The following is a 17,245-nucleotide window of genomic DNA, read 5'->3' as shown; positions in this document are numbered from 1 at the left end:
ACTCTAACCACTACCAACGATTATTACTCTAACAACAACTCTAACCATTGAACACCACTACTCTAACCACTCAGGGTCGGCCCAAGGGCCAAGCTGCTAAAGCTAGGGCTTTAGGCCTCAAAAGTTTGGGCTTAAAAAAGACCTCAAATTTTTTTTATTTAGATAGAAAAATATATAATGACATTTGAATTACATATATTATTGTAGTTGAATTGGTAAAATATAAGCCTCTTTTCTTTTTGGTATTTAGTTCAACTCTTAACAACCACAAAATTACTATATTTTGAAATACATTTTAAATGCCTCACTTTAAAATTTTCTTTAGGCCTCTAAACGGGTTGGGCCGGCCTTGTAACCACTACAACTGTTTTGGCCACTATTATTTTAAACATTGTCAATAACCACCATAAAATATCTTTCTAGGCTCTAACTATTAATAATTACGACAACCATCACTATTATTAATATTCTTTTTCTTTTTTTTTGATAAGAGAGAGGGCCGAAGCCCAAATATTCTTCTAAGTAAACACATTATATATTGTTAGGTTTCAATTATTTAACAAACTTAATAGTATAAATTATTTGAATTAAGATCTATTTACTATAAATATCTATTCTTATATTATTTGAATTAAGATTTATTTACTATAAATATCTATTCTTATGTTTTCGTTTAAACTAATTTTACTTATTAAAATTTTAAAGTTCAAGAATCTACTTAATATAAATGTAAGGTTGTGATGATGGCAATCCTAGACAAAATCCTAACTTTAGAATGATGTGTCATTCTCTCATAGCTTTTCAGATGACGTGTCATTCTCATAGTTTTTCAAATTAAATTGATTTAATTATTATTAAAAAATATCACCTAAACCAAATAATAAATCTTTTCATTTTTTAAACTTTAACTCTTAAATTTTATAATTATATTTTCAATAATTTTCATTTTTGTTACCATTAAAATTGTATACACTACAATAATAAAAATATATAAAAATACAAATTTAAAAAAACTTTCATTTTCATGATCAATAAAATTGTTATGATCAATAAAATTTTCATGATTAATTTAAAAAGGGAACTAAAAATTAATTGATATGATAGTTTAAATTTTTTATTGAATAATTTTTTATATTACAATATGTTATATTATCAGTACAAGATTTTTATTAAAATACAATCATATTTTTTGAGTTTGTTAAACTATGTAACATTTCATTAATTTAAATTATTTATAGAAATTTTTTAAAATGTGCTATATTTAATTTAATAATTTATTACTTATATTAAAAATTCAATTCATATTTATTAAAATACTTTTAATTTAATAATTTACAAGAGTAAAAACACACAAGTCAAACTACACATTACTATTTTTTATTATAATTTATTAGATTATTACTAAAAACATTTGACACTATAAATAAATATATTGTGTAACTCATATTTTTAATATTTAAGCTATTTTTTTTATATTCTAGAACTCGTATTCTTTCATTATTATAATGCACTCATTTATTGTACTAATAATTTTTTTTAATTAATAATATGATTTGTCATGCAAGTTACATATAATAAAAATATTACTAGACTATTAATTTTGTGAAGTTACATGATGATAAATGAGTTATTAGAAACTTTTAATACATTATTATAATTCACTCATTTATTTTATTAATATAAAACTTAATTAATAATATGATTAATCATGCAAGTTACATAAGAAAACTATTAATAGCCTATTAATTTTGTGAACGTTACATAATATGTGAGTATTAGAAATTTTTAAAGATTTAATAAATATAATTCATAATTTAGTATTTTTATTAAAAATTCAATTCATAATTTATTAGAATATAAATTCATTTACTGAAATATTTTCAATTTTATAATTTATAGAGAAAAATCACATATGTCAACTACCACTATTAAATCTTTTTAATTTTGATTAAAAAATGTTAGGTCATAAGATATTACATTATAATTAATTTTAAATAAAAGTAATAATAATATTTTTTTCCAAAATATAGATATAAATTCATTTATAATACTCTTCAACAACTTTAATTCATGGAAGTTACATAATAAATAGATTATTGGGCTATTAACTTCCTGAACGTCACATGATAAAAGAGTTAAAAGAAATATTTAAGATTTTTAACAAAAATAATTTCATTTAATTTTTTGTTTTGTTTTTAATGTCATCATTATTATATTATTTTTAGTTATAACTTATTTTTGAAACAAAAATCAGTTACAATTTTTTAATTGCATTATCTTCTTAATTATTGTAAAATTAATGTTTAGAAAATGGAGAGTTCTATGAAACGGTTAATTTTTTATATCTTACTATAATATCAATTTATTATTTCAAAAATGATCAATTTGTCTCACTTTCTTTCTTAAATATATAAATGCCCACTCACTTTCTTCCTCGCACGTCTATTTCAGAAGTAGATGCATAATCTGACAAAGAATGAGATGAATGAGTGAGCTATTCTACCCCATTTAAAAAAGAAAATTTATTTTTCTATCTTTATCAAATCCAAAAGCTCTGAAAAGGTTCATCTTTTTCTACATCTATTCAAATATATTTCATGTCCATATTTTTCCGGATAAATTTTATTCAATTATTTTGACCATATTCAAATTTATTTCATAAATATTATTTTGATCATATTCAAATTCATTTCATAGTCATATGTGTAATATATAATTTTTCATTATTATTTTGCAGGTTTTGCAATTTGAATGAGAGTCTACTCGGGTCAAGCTCCTAACAATAACAATTTTAGAATGAAGATTGAAATATACATCTCTTGCAATCATCTGGAGCATCTAAATTTTAAAAGCCGTAATACATATGCTTATGTTAAAATTATTTTGATATATGCTGTATATTTTTATTGTAATAAATATGCATATAAATTTACCTGTTCCAATTTGGAAGTAATTTATCGGCCTCTACTTCTACGCATAACAACCTTAGAATGAATATTGAAATATACAATTTTTGCAATCATTTAGATCTTCAAATTTCTAAAATTATACATGTTTTCGTCCAAATATAACCATACCAGTTAGATTATTATTATTTTTTTAATTTCCTTTTTCCACTTATGATTTTTCGAATATAACCATACCAACAATATTTAATTTCCATTAAATTTCCTTCATCTCAACTTCACAATATTTTTGTGGTTTAGAAGAAACATGAAATAATTGATGTTGTTATTCTTTATAAAAAAATATTTTATTAGTTTAAAGAAACTACTTTTAACAATCAAGATTCTTACACTATAATTTGTGCATATTGATGATATTTAATTTTCATTTTAATCATTTTGAAGTTTTGTTTTTTATTTCTACATTCCTATTCAACCATCAATGACGTATTAAAAATATTAAAATATATTTTTCACTATTTATCAATCCAAATTATAACTCTAAAAAAAATTAAAACTTCATTTTCCTATATTAAAGACATTATCTATCAATAAAAATTTTAACTTTGCAGTTAGTACCAAATTCTAATTTTAAAAAAATCGATCTCAATTATCCTAAAACCTATAATTGATGACTATTAGAATTTTTAAAATTATATTTTTTTACTTATTATTAATAGAAACTTTAACCGTTTAAATGACAATCAATCAAATGTTGTTTTATATATTATTTGTTCATTAAAATCATTAAAAAAAATTATGCAAAAATCATTAAACTTTTAAGATACAAACTAATTGATAGAACTTATTATAATTCCTATATTATTTACTATTATATCTATCTAATTTATTACTCTTTAAAATTCAACATATTCTTAACTATTATAATAAACTCATATACAATAATTAATCAAATAAACTCATTAGAAAAAAATCTTATAAACACAGTCAATTGATCCTTTATATTATTCTTAAAATTCAACTTTTTTTAAAATATGTATCTAAGAAACTACCAATAGGGGTGGGAATAGGCCAGGCCGGCCTACAGGGGCCTATGGCCCAGCCTACATAGGCCTAGGCCAGGCCAGGCCTATTTAACAAAGAGGCCAGGCTTAGGCTTTTTTAAAAGCCTATTTTATTAAATAGGCCAGGCTTAGTCTATTAAAAAAAGCCTATGAAGCCTTATAGGCCGGCCTATATTTTCATATATATTAGAGATATGTTAAATAAGTTGGTTGATGTATGCATATATATTTAAAAAAAAACTAAATAGGCTACCCTATATATATATATATATATATATATATATATATATATATATATATATATATATATATATATATAACAAATGCTAAATATGTTCACTTATATATGTATATATAGGCCGACAAACAAGACTTCTTAAGTTATATAGATTAATTGAAAACTTTAATGAAATACAGGCTTTTTAAATAGGCTTTCAGGCCAGACCAGGCTTTTAAAAAGGTCAGGCCAAGCCAAAAAACTGAGCCTATGATAGGCCTTAGGCCAGACTTAGGCCTTTAAAGTTTATCGTAGGCCAGACTCAGGCCTTCTAAAACCTAGCCTAGCCTAGCCTATTTCCACCCCTAACTACCAATAACAATTACTTAAATAAAATTATTTAAAAAATACTCCATAAACATAAGAATAATTTTAAAATTTTGATGAAATTTAAAATTTTATATATAATAATAATATATTATAAGCTAACCACGCATCGCGTGGGTTATATACTAGTATTAATAATAGTGATGATTGTCAAGAGGCTAAATTAAGCTTTAATGCAATACATTTTCTATTCATAGACTAGTCAGAGACCCGTGCTTCCGCACGGGTGATTTTTTTTTCTGGTGTAGTATTTTTGTAATGATATGAATAATATAAATAAAAGGAATTATAAGCAATATGCATAATTAAAAGGAGTTGTTTTACTTAGTTAGAGTTTTATTGGTTGCTCTCCCAATTCTTTGAAAACCAAATATCTATAGGAATCGTTTTGAAATTTGAAAATAAATACTTTAGTTTTCAAATAAAAGTCATTATTGTTTAAAATAAAATAGGCATTGTATTGAAAGTGACCCTTAAGATTAAACATTATTATCGTATTCATGTGCTAATTTTGTGTGTAATAAAGAACCATATAAAAAAGGATATGTGAGTTGGAGAAAAAATTTAAAATTTTAGCAAATGCAAATGTAAAATTTTAAATATAAATGAAAAATATGAAATAATTTACTTAATTGTAAATTTAACAATAATTATATAGAAAACAATGATCCACAAAAAAAATGTTTAAGATAGGTTAAGAACACAATAGCAAAATTGAGTCAGGTAATTTAATAATTGACGGTCCAACAACAATTAAAAGAAAACGATATAGATCACTATGGTTTATTTTTAAATGAAAAATGATCATATAAATTCAATTACATTAAATAATCATATAAAAAAAATACTATAAATGGAGATAATAAAAATGAAATATTAACATTTAAAAATAAAAATTATCTCTCAATTAATAGTAATTGTTGATTAAAATAAAATAGCTACTATGTTGATAATGACCCGTGAAATAAAAAAATAATTTGATGCGATATAAAATATATTTAAAAACAAATGTAAAATAAACAATAATCATGGAAATGTAATTGTATTAAATAATGATAAAAAATCGTGAGATGGAGAAAAAAATAAAAATAAATATATTATCTCTTAAATAAAGACAATGATTGATTAAAATAAAATAGAAATTATGTTGATAGTGACCCGTGAGATAATAAATAAATAAATAAATAAATAGAGAAAAAAATTAAAATAAAAGTAAGAAAGTGTGAAAAAATGTGGGAGAAATTTGAAATTTTAATTAAGATAGAGAAAATGTGTAATGATCGATTAAATATTGAGTTGATAGTGGCCCGTGAAATAATTAAATATTTTTGGGAATAATAATTAAATGATCGATTATTAATATTTTTTGGGATAATAGATAAATGTAGAAAAATTAAAATGAAAGTATGGAAAAATGAAATGTAAAAGAAATTTGAAATTTTTAGTAAGATTAAAATTTAAAAATAGATTATTAATATTTTTTGTGGTAATAAATAAATTAAGAAAAATTAAAATGAAAGTAAGAAAGTGTGGGAAAATGAAATGTAAGGGAAATTTAAATATGACTTACATCATCCATGGCTTACATGTGATGTCATCACTCATGCATTAAAGTTGTAGGGAAAATGTTATTTAATCCGGACCAATGAAAAGCTAACACTTGGGGCATTCATTCAATAAAGTTGAAAGAGTGAATACTTAATTTGTTAGTTACAAAAATGACCTTTTATTAGTGCAAATAAATTTTGGTGAAAGGGTAATTTAGGCAATTTGGTCAATCTATTATTAATGAATAGATAGTAGATAGGGCGGCACTTAGCAGTTTGCACCCACAATCCATATAAACGACACATGCCGTGCATGGAGGCGCGGTCATCCCTTGTCGTGATTTCTGATTAGAGAAATGGCACTAGCAGCACTCCCTCTATTCTCAAATCCTCCATGCCGTTGCTCTTCTTCACATTCCCGTCAACCCTCAACCTTTTCCTCTCATCTTCAAACTCAGCCCTTTATCTCCCCACTCACCAAATCACAACCGCCAAACAACAACTATCTCCTTTTCCAATTTCGGCCCTCCATCAACTGCCGCAGCAGTTCTCACACACCCAATCTCGACTTCCAATACGGTAAATAAATTTCTCACACGCATTTTCTCAAACACCTTATAAGCAATCTTCTTACTGTTATTTTTTGTTTCATTTGCAGTCAGACTTGTCACTTTGTTTCAAGAAATCGGTATCAGCTTTGAGGAAACCAATTTGCTCTTGAGCAATGCTTCCGAACTGACCTCGATACAACTAGATTTATTACGGTATCACATTCTTTCTTTAAAGTCTCTTGGGTTAGGTCGTATGTCCATCAATCACATAGTTACAAAGCAATTAAATATGCTAACTTCAAATGAAATTGAACCATTGTTAAACTTTTTGAGAAATGAATTGCAAGGACAGGTTGAGGAAGCTAAGGTGAAACATCTTTTATCGGCTAATCAGCCAAAAGAATTATCTGATTTTCCTCAGAAGGTTCAATTGCTTATTGACAGTGGAATTGGGGTTGATAAGATTGCACATGTGCTTAACAAAGTGAGTTTGTCAAAGGCAATTTGTCATAAGTCAATGGAAGAAATTGAAAGAGTAATTAGTTTCTTAAAACCATTTGGTGGTGTTGATTTGATTCTGAAGCACCCTGTGCTTCTCAACCATGATTTGGATAATAAGCTGAAACCGAGATTCAGGGTTCTTACTGAGTTAAGTGGCGGAGATGAGGATAGTGTTGGGAAAGTGGTGAATATGTTTCCTTCGATCATGCATTTAAGGACAGAACGTCTTGAAGAACAAATAGAGTTTTTGAGGTCTTTTGCAGAACTTGATGATCAACAAATATTTAGGATAGTGTTGGTGTATCCATCTATTTTCAATAGTAATAGAGAGAGGAAACTGCGTCCTAGATTACAATTTCTCAAGGATTGTGGGTTAGACTCGGGCGATATCTTTAAATTCTTGATCAAAGAACCGACGTTTTTGGGCATTTCGTTCCGCAATAACCTTGAGTGTAAGCTTTTGTTTTTGGTCAAGATTGGGTATGAATATAGGACAAAAGAGTTGGCAATGGCGATTGCGGCTTCTACTAGAACAAGCTGTGGGAATATGCAGAAGGCGGTGAGTTTATTCTTGAATTATGGGTTGTCGCCCGAAGACATTTTTGCTATGAGTAAGAAGCGTCCAGCGACGCTGCAGTATAATCCCGCCTCTCTAGAGAAGAAGATTAAGTATTTGACAGAGGAGATGGATCGTGACATTCAGGAGTTGTTGGATTTTCCTGCATTTCATGGATACAAGTTAGATGACGAAATTAAGTATAGGTATGAAATAAAGAAGGATTCATGCGGGGGACAAATATCTCTCAATCAAGTTTTAACTGTTTCAAGTGAGAACTTCAGTGATAGGCCAAAAAAGGCTTCTGTAAAATCTAAATTGGAATAAAGGTGAACAAATGAATTTGTTTTCTTTTTCCTTGTACATTAGTTTTGCTGTCCTTATTTATTTTGTTGTATTCCTTATGACTCAAGGCCTTTCATCCCAAAATAAGTTTATGAAAAAGAGACTATTTTGTTGATAGAAGAATAAAAAAAATGAAGGGACATCAAGACAATAGTGTGTTTTAGAAGTAGCCTATTTCTAATGTAAAATTATTTATTATTCACTAACAACTGCTGCTAATAATTCCTGCTTAAAAAACAATATATCTTCATAAGGGCACTTCTGAAATTTTGTATCAGACAATAGAGATAATTTCTCAACTTATACACCATGCCAAGAAACTATCTTACTATACCAAGCTCTTGGAGCTTGTATCAGACCATAGAGATAATTTCTCAGCTTATACACCCTGCTAGATATGCCTTTGTGATATCATAAGCTCAATCAATTTATACATTCTCAGCTTGCTTACCATGTAAGAAATCACTTTTTATATCAAGTTAAAACACACACCAGATATTACTATCTACAACTGTCAAGATAGTTCGTAAGGTATACCATGTAGCAACTGGTGCAAACACCACATTGTAGTCGATACTATACTTTTGAGAGTATACTTTTGCCACTAATTTGACCTTATGTTTCCCATCCCAAGTGCCATTTCTTTCTATGGATTCTATATCAAGATCCATTATTTTTGGCTCGAGAGCTTCTTCCTAAATTCTAGGATCATCACTTGTACTGAAGACAACAAGATTGTGCAATTGGTCTTCTTCCTCAATCTCTATACCAGTAGCATTATCACTTTCATCGTCATTATTGTTACTAGGTTCTTGTAGTCTAATTTATTCCTTTTTATCCACTTTCAACCTTTATGAATATCAGCTGGATCAGAAAGTTTGTATGCCTTGGATTCTTCACTAACCCCAAAATTTACACACGTAATACTTTTTCCATTAAGTGTTTTCTATGTGTATTAGGAACACACATGGGTTAGACATCCAAAAATTCTAAAGTGATGCACTAATGATTTTGCTCCACTCCAAGATTCTTCTTTAGGAGTCAAACTTTTCACTATAATAAGGATATGACTTCTATTTATGATATAAGTGATCCTTATGGATTTTTTAATCTGGTACATTCTGGTACATTTTTTAATCTTGGCCTCCTTATAGATTTTTATGCAAGCATCTCATTTTTAGGTTGAAAGGTTGAAGTCTTCAACTATATCATTAAGAAGGATTCTTCTGTCCCCATCATTTTCTGAATTCTCTTCAGAAAACGAGTCACCAGATGTATTGGAAGAGGATGCCATTTCAAGTCTCTCTCTAAGGCTGAAGTTAAATCTCACTGTCTGGAAATTTGTACTTCCTGAAACTTCTTCCCTTCCTGCCGTATTTGGTGTATCCTTGACCCATATTAAATGTTAGACAAAAAACACCATTTTTAATTTTTTTTTTTGTTTTTAATAAGTTTTGGAGAAAATTTTACTGATTTAAATTGTCTCAGTTAGGTTATTAGATACTAAATATCTCTGCTTACTAGTTAAAACAAGTGGCATTTAATGTGCATTTATTCTTTAAGGCATGTACCGTACATTACAACCATTAGATTGATATAAAATTTTGATCTTGATGAAAAATTAATACCAATCTAATGACGGTAACATATGGTGTGTGATGCTCCCATTTTTAATTGGTTCATCCTGAGTGCAGTTTACAATACAAACAAACTCTGGGAATAATATGAGACTGCCACTTGTTTAAACCTTACTGCTTCTTTTGCAATTTTCATTCACTGTGCACTTTTGGTCTATATCTTTGTGATATTGAGTTTATTTGTTTGCGCATTCCGGTTTTTCCTTTACTCCGCACTAGGTATCTGATACTGTAATTGAGGATCGCTTTAGCGTTAAACAGGGGACAGATGAGTGGTATGAGGCATTGGATAAACATTTCAAGTGGCTTCTTCAATATAGAATCAGCCCCTATTTTTGCAAATGGGCTGATGGTATGCGTGTTTTAACATACACATGTCCATGGCCAGGTATATTTCTGATTCAATGAGTTTTATAGAGTTGCAGCGTCAAAAGAAATATTATCATTGCTGAATATTTCTCTCTTGACATTGTAGCGGATCATCCAAAATCAGATGAATATTTTTCAGACCCTCGGTTGGCAGCATATGCTGTGCCATATAAACAAGTAGTCTCCGGGTATACAGTCAGTCAGTTGTCCCCGTTCGCTTCTCTCAGGTATATTTGCAATGAGAACTGATGAAATTCAACCCACCTGTTAATGTGCCACAGTAACGATGCGGGGAAGGATTTCTTGCACAAACAAGTTGAGATATTGAGAACCAAGAATCACTGGAGAAAAGCTTACCTTTACTTGTGGGACGAGGTACAAACATGTGTGGTATAAATTATTAGTAAGACTACCCTAGGATGATGTCAAAGTTAGGTTATCCACCTCTATCCTAAATTTGGATTGAACGCTGCTACTGAAAAATTACAAACAGCAAGTAACTTTAGCAGTAATCATCGATTAATTTTTTTATTTCTTCCCTGTTTTCGTTAAAAAGTTGAGCAGCTTCATTAAATCATTAATTAATTGTTTTTATTTCTTCCCCGTTTTCATTAAAAAGTTGAGTTACTTCATTAAATTTTGACTGCCCTAGGTGGTATATAAGTTATAACTATTTCTCTCCTAAGAATCTCACATGACAAATCATGTTACAATTGTGTCTATCTCTCCCTTCATAAACACTAAATAAGTAGGCCCTTATCAATATTTACGAGCATTTATAATAAAAAATAGGCCAGCTCAGTACAAATTTTTCAAATGAGGAAATCCGTTACCATAACTTTGAATCTGGTCCAGTTCACTATGATCCTGTTTTTTTTACTGAAGTTATGGCCTTGATAAGCTGATTTTCTTACCTTTTTGTCCAGCCACTAAATTTGGAACAATATGATTCTCTTCGCAACATGGCAAGAGACATCCGTGCTTATGCTCCAGATGCTCGTATTTTAACTACATACTATTGTGGTAAGTTATTCTAATTTAATTTCTACTGGCTTATACTTAAAATACATGGTAGTTTATTCATTTTAAATTCAAGTTGTTTCTTCATATTGGTAATGCCTTTGTTTTGTTTGGCATATTCACTTTTTGGAATGATTGAAATATTTCACATAGTTATGCTGTAACAGCTGGCTGTAATTGTATTCTTATGTAGTTGATCGGATAAATAAAACTCTACCGACCATTAATAATTGCTCTTATTTGATCAAAGAATAGTTTTTGCAGGGTTACAATGCAATTTATTTCTTTTATTCTTAATTACTGCTGCGCTGTCAAAGAATAGTTGTGTCATGCAAATGATTGCAGTTTCTTTCTAATTTTTTTTCCATCTTTGATTTTTTTTAAATGACTTTACAAATAATAGTTTTGCCGAGGATATGACTGCAGTTTCTTTCTTCTAATTTTTTTATCTTCAATTTTTAATTTACTAAATGGAAAACCGTATTTTCTCATTTTTAACAAATGGGACCTTATAATGAGATATAGAATGGTAAACATTTACTGACACATCCTTGGGATTTATTGTTTTACCCGTCACTAACTCTTCTTGGTTGGCAAAGTCTGTCTTCAGATTGTACTTGACAGTAGTGTATCTAAGATAATCTTGGTGTTGGCAATCTAAAGTTTCGCATGTACAAGTAGAAAAATGTAACACAATCTGCATCTACATTTCATTTATATGATAGCCAATCACAAATTTGTTTCGTTGATTATTGGTTTTTTTTTTTTTTCCTGATGAATGTAGGACATGCTTCTTCAATCTACTTACATATTCTTAGATTACTCTATCAATTCAAAATTTGTTTTAGCTTACTCCAGCCAGCACTTTCATTTTTAGTTTCTGTAGCTGTTTCTTATTTTCTTTGTATCTTATTGTGGGTTCATTTTATGTAGGGCCAAATGATGCACCTCTTGCACCTACTCCATTTGAGGCTTTTGTAAAAGTTCCATGTTTTCTGCGTCCTCATAATCAAATTTATTGTACAAGGTATTGCTTTAAAATTGACTATATCCCTATCAATCAAGAGTAAAGTACATTTTATTTTTATCAACTGACTTCCACCTATTTACTGTTTTGTTTGCGGCAAGTATTTCATTAGAGTTTTTGGCATTTCTTGACATGAATTGATTATTAGGTTATTATCATTGGTTTTTCTTAATACTCTTGTATTTGCATCTTAAGATATTTTATCTATTTAAACTGAATACACGAGTGATTTATTGGATTTGCATCTTAAGATATTTTTTCTATTTAAACTGAATACACTAGTGATTTATTGGATTTTCATATTTAGATTTGAACTTGGTATCAATGTCAAATATAGTTATCAGTATGTCAATTAATTATTCTTTTTCTCCTCACTCGCACCATCTAAACTCTTGTGGTGATGCAATTTCTAGTTCTGGGTTGGATGTTCCTGAAGTCTACTTCTTTAGCGAGACTCCATTTATGGTGAGTCAACTTCCAAAATATCTATTTATATGATTTGTTGTTAAGTAGTTTTCAGGATCTTGGTTTCCAAAAGAAGTTAAAAATAAAATGTTAGATACTATATCTTGCTCAATTTTGTTGAAGTTAATCATTAAAATTGGTTTAGTTTGGGGGAGAGAGGTCCAAAGCGCCCCTTTTTGGATTCTGTTGCCCATATTTATAGTTTTAGACCTTTTGTGTTGTGGTTCACTTGCATACTCAAAAGATGTTATTCAGTCAAAACTTAAAAAGTGTAACTTAAACTTCAGTTAGTTGCTGAACCAGTGTCATTTTGGATACATTGATGGGCTTATTTCTCAAGTCTTATTTATTGTGCCTTTGGAAGAAACAATTTTTTTCATTAGTGAAAATAAAAGTGGGAATGAAGAATACCCAAAGTTTTCTTTTCATTAAGCTTTCTAAGAACTTGACTTTGTCTTTACAGTGAATGGGTCTTGGGAAATTGAGAGGACCTGGTCAAGGATATTACTGCTGAATTACAACCAGAGAATGGTGAGGTAATATTATATAAATTTTACCATCTTTTCCTCATCAGTAATTTAGTTTGCGCTCTTTGTTTCTTCTGAGTTGATAGATATTTGCTTTTACCTCTTCAATGCTTTTGAACAAAATATCTTAAAGCAGATTGCAAGATCTTTTATAAGGTCTACATATCTTCTATTTCTCGAGCTAAGCATGTAGTGGATTTCTGATGATAGTGCCCCGCGTCTACCTACTTGCAAAGTGGTACAGCCAATGTTACCATATTCCATATATCCACCCCAAAAAACAAAGTGCAAACCATTGCATGCATACCCGATATCGCAGTTGCCATTGCTAATCTACTTGTGAAGATTTTGGAAAGTTAAATAAGGAAGAAGGAACTAAAACCGAAGAGACATTAATAGTGCTTACATACAAAAAGTCAGAAATTTAAAAAGCCTTATTTGGAAAACCAACCGAAGCAGCAAAGATAAAACTATAAATGATGGATTGAAGAAAAACACTAGCATATGGACACTCTTATTTTTTTTAATTATTATAAAACTATAAGCAAAGTATAGTAATTGCCAACTTTTAATATAGAAAAGTAATTAATAAACTGCACATTTTGTTCTAGAAATGAGATCTAAAATATAAAGTAATGTGGATATATGGTTCTTTGAAATCTACCAATATACCAGTTAATATTTTAAAATGTACCCAAGCCCAAATAGTATACTACCAAATTAGCATATCTCCTACATACCATGTAATCAACTTAGAGTAATGTATACCAGATAACTACGGGATTAACTCTATGTTCCTTTCTTGGTTGCTCTGCGGGCTTAAATTTATGTTCCTTTCTTGGTTGCTTTTTATTTTTAATGGATTGTGGTTACCTTTTCTCTGTCGTGCCATACTCTGGGTTTTGGAAACATCACTAGCCTTAATGTAGTAGGACAACAGTTCTTATATGTCGTGCCAAGATTTATTTCCTTCAAAAGTATATTGTATTAACAATTCAAACCAAGGCTCCATTTGGCTTATTTATGGAATTCATTATGTTTATGGACATCCTAACAAAGCCTTGGAGTATTTAATTTTTTTTAGTAGAGTTTGAACTCCATTTTCTTTGATTCTCAAGTTTCATCAGTCAACATTATTACATTGATGTAATCTATCGTATTTCCTCGGACATTTTTTTGGATGTTTATGGCAATATTTCTCCAACAATTTGAGTTGGTGTACTGATGCTAAAATAATTGGTCTGCTGTACTGAATATTTATTCAGTAAATGCAAAATTTCCATGATCAGACTAATAAAGAGTGATGCACAATAGAATGTATATTTACTATTATGCTGGTTCCTAGTTTTATTTGTTCATCAGAGGCGGGTGGTTTTGTCACAGGAATGGTGGACATATGTCTGTATGGGACCATCAGATCCTCATCCAAATTGGCACCTTGGTATGCGAGGCACTCAACATCGGGCTGTCATATGGCGTGTGTCGAAAGAGGGTGGCACAGGATTTTTGTACTGGGGTGCTAACTGCTATGAGAAAGCAACTGTAGCCAGCGCAGAGGTGATTGTCTAGCTTGTTTATGTTATGTTACGTTGGAAAATTATGTATCCGTTAGAACTTGCTATACTGTACTGTTACTTTTCTTCCATTTATATATTTTTGTGACAGATAAAATTCAGGCATGGCCTTCCTCCTGGGGATGGAGTTCTGTACTATCCTGGTGAGGTATTCTCAACTAATGAACCGGTGGCTTCTCTTAGACTAGAGCGCCTACTCAGTGGCTTGCAGGTAAAGTATTTATTTTTATCCCCTAAAAATATTGCAAATTATTCTCAACAAATGTGTATCTTGACGAAATATTTGTTTTAATATCAATACTTTGGGTACATCACAGTACTCTATTTATAACTTACATGATTTGCATCTATTTATATCGTATGGACTATGAAGCTCTATTTTCATGGCATGAGCTGGTATAAGTTGTCTTAAATAGTTTTTCTTTTATAGATTCTGATCTTAGATTCCTTGTTTGCATTTATTTAGGATATCGAATATCTGAGACTTTATGCTTCAAGATATGGTAGGGATGAAGCAACTGCGCTTTTGGATAGAATGGGAGTTTATTTTGGTCCTGAACGTTACACACACGAACACATACCAATTGATGCAATGAGGGGTCAAATATTCAATTCGTGCCGGTAGTGATTTTCTGTACTGATATGCTAAAAGATTCAAGGGGTTCATTTAGCAACTGTTGAAAAATCCAGGCATAGTTTTAAAAGATGCATCAATCTTCACTTCATCTCGTTGTGGTATTTATATATACTCATCATATTGTAGTGGATACTGTAAACTCTAGGTACATATATTGAAACGTTGTTAGATGAGAAATCTTTTGTTTGTGCCGAAATAGGAACTTCAACCTTACTCTATCACGATGAGAAATCGCAGTTTATTTGCAGTTATTAATTAGGCCCACATAAGAGTTGTATATACTGGCTCATTTCACTTTTAGCCTGCATGATACAACGGTAAATTTTGGTGTTTATTTACTGTCTAGCATATATGAACTAGTTGAGTTCTGTCATATGAAGTCTGTTTATTAACTGTCTAGCATATATGAACTAGTTGAGTTCTGTCATATGAAGTCTGTTTATTGTGGGTTCATTTGTTCGTAGCATTTGTGTGACAATATGGTTAAGTTGCTAGAAGGGATGGTTTCTTATTCACAGGAAATTGATAAAAATGTTTTTCTCCGTGAAAACATAAATAGATTGATTGCCTTTGTATAACATCTTTAAACTAATGTCGGTGACAATAGGGTTAAGATTATCATTTTATTAGCTGTAAAGCATTGACAAATCATACGTTCTTGCTTCATAGGAGGCCTAGGTTTGGTTTATATTGTTTAAATAAAAGAAAATACGAGCATTTAACATGTCACCTCTTTTACCCTTGAATAAGTTAGTGGGGTGAAACATGAAATTTTCGGAACATTTTTTTGCCAAAAAAAAATTGTACTATTGCAAAATTTAAATTATTGGTAGTATAATTTTTTCTTTTTTCAAAAAAAAAATACCGAAAATTTTAAAAATTCCGGTATATTTTAAAAATTTCCGGTAAAAAGTCACGAAATTTTTTAAAAATCCAATATTTTTTTATAAAATTTCAGTAAAATGCACATCTTTTGAAAATTAGCGACTTTAGACAAGTGTATAATGTTAAAAGCATAATCCTTAGAGGGTGACATGTATAAGTTGGGGTGTGTGGTTCGCATGTTAAATGCTCCGAAAATACTTCTTGTCTTATAATTGTTTAGACTCAAGTACTACATAGTCTCTCAAGCACGATGATTTTTAAACACTTGTAGCTTTAACTCCTCTATAAAAGGATTTCTTATTCTCCTTTTTCATTTCTTTACTCATTTTTTCACATAACTTTCTGCAAGCTTCTTCAGGTTTTTCTGCTCGCACGACCCTCTACAAGCTTCCTCCGGTTTTTCTCCTATTCGCAACCCATTCAAGTATTGATTCCTTCTATCTTTCTCCTTCATAATAGCCATGGTTAGGGATTTTAGACAAAAGGCCTTTTAATAGGGATTTAGGCTGGCGTAGAATTTTAGTTTTGTGAGATTGAGGGGTTTAGTAGTCCTATTAACGATTGCAATCATGGTAGTAATTTTTTTTTGTTCTTTAGTGTTCCCAGGAAACAAAGAGATAATGACTTCCCCCTCCGCAATGTCTAAAGAGGTTGAAGATATTGGATCCTCTTGTACCGTCGAGGAGAAGATAATCTCCTTTCGAAAGGAGATTGTCGTCTATTCTTTAAAGGATGAAGTGATGATTATCTTGGAGACTTGTTCACCAATGGAGAAAGTTAACATGGCCACCTTGTAGCGGCGAAAATTTTGAGTTTAAGTCATTGGTTAACTTAAATCGTTAAAAAAGCAAGAGTCGCCACCGAACTTTTTTTATTCCAAAAAGAGGAAAGGGAAAAAACTCGAAAAAAACCACAAAAAGAAATCTGGATACGGGGGTTGGTTATGTAAGGGGAAGGTGTTAGCACCCCTCACATCTGTGGTACTCCACAGGAACCTTTTGAAAATCTGTGTTTATGTTAAAATCATTTT

At 30.0% G+C, this 17,245-nt stretch overlaps 1 protein-coding gene across 2 annotated transcripts; it reads left to right on the top strand.

Annotated features, from left to right (window-relative positions):
• The first annotated feature begins 6,398 nt into the window (after nt 1–6,398).
• Nucleotides 6,399–15,668, top strand: LOC131660171 (transcription termination factor MTERF8, chloroplastic-like). Of its 2 annotated transcripts, XM_058929342.1 has the most exons (12): nt 6,399–6,700; nt 6,780–8,058; nt 9,256–9,456; nt 9,931–10,099; nt 10,187–10,268; nt 10,362–10,455; nt 11,007–11,103; nt 12,034–12,127; nt 12,541–12,592; nt 13,056–13,128; nt 14,503–14,904; nt 15,160–15,668. In XM_058929342.1, the coding sequence occupies exons 4-10, from the start codon at nt 10,066–10,068 to the stop codon at nt 13,056–13,058; spliced, it is 456 nt and encodes a 151-aa protein (XP_058785325.1). In that variant the 5' UTR covers nt 6,399–6,700; nt 6,780–8,058; nt 9,256–9,456; nt 9,931–10,065; the 3' UTR covers nt 13,059–13,128; nt 14,503–14,904; nt 15,160–15,668. The 2 variants fall into 2 exon arrangements, with proteins under 2 accessions (XP_058785325.1, XP_058785324.1); XM_058929341.1 differs by lacking the exons at nt 12,034–12,127; nt 12,541–12,592; nt 13,056–13,128; nt 14,503–14,904; nt 15,160–15,668 and having other exon boundaries at nt 10,187–10,455; nt 11,007–11,061.
• Nucleotides 15,669–17,245: the final 1,577 nt, after the last annotated feature.

The sequence above is a fragment of the Vicia villosa genome, linkage group LG3 (assembly GCF_029867415.1).
Source record: "Vicia villosa cultivar HV-30 ecotype Madison, WI linkage group LG3, Vvil1.0, whole genome shotgun sequence".
Classification (NCBI taxonomy): Eukaryota; Viridiplantae; Streptophyta; class Magnoliopsida; order Fabales; family Fabaceae; genus Vicia; species Vicia villosa.
This window is presented reverse-complemented; position numbering and strand designations above follow the sequence as displayed.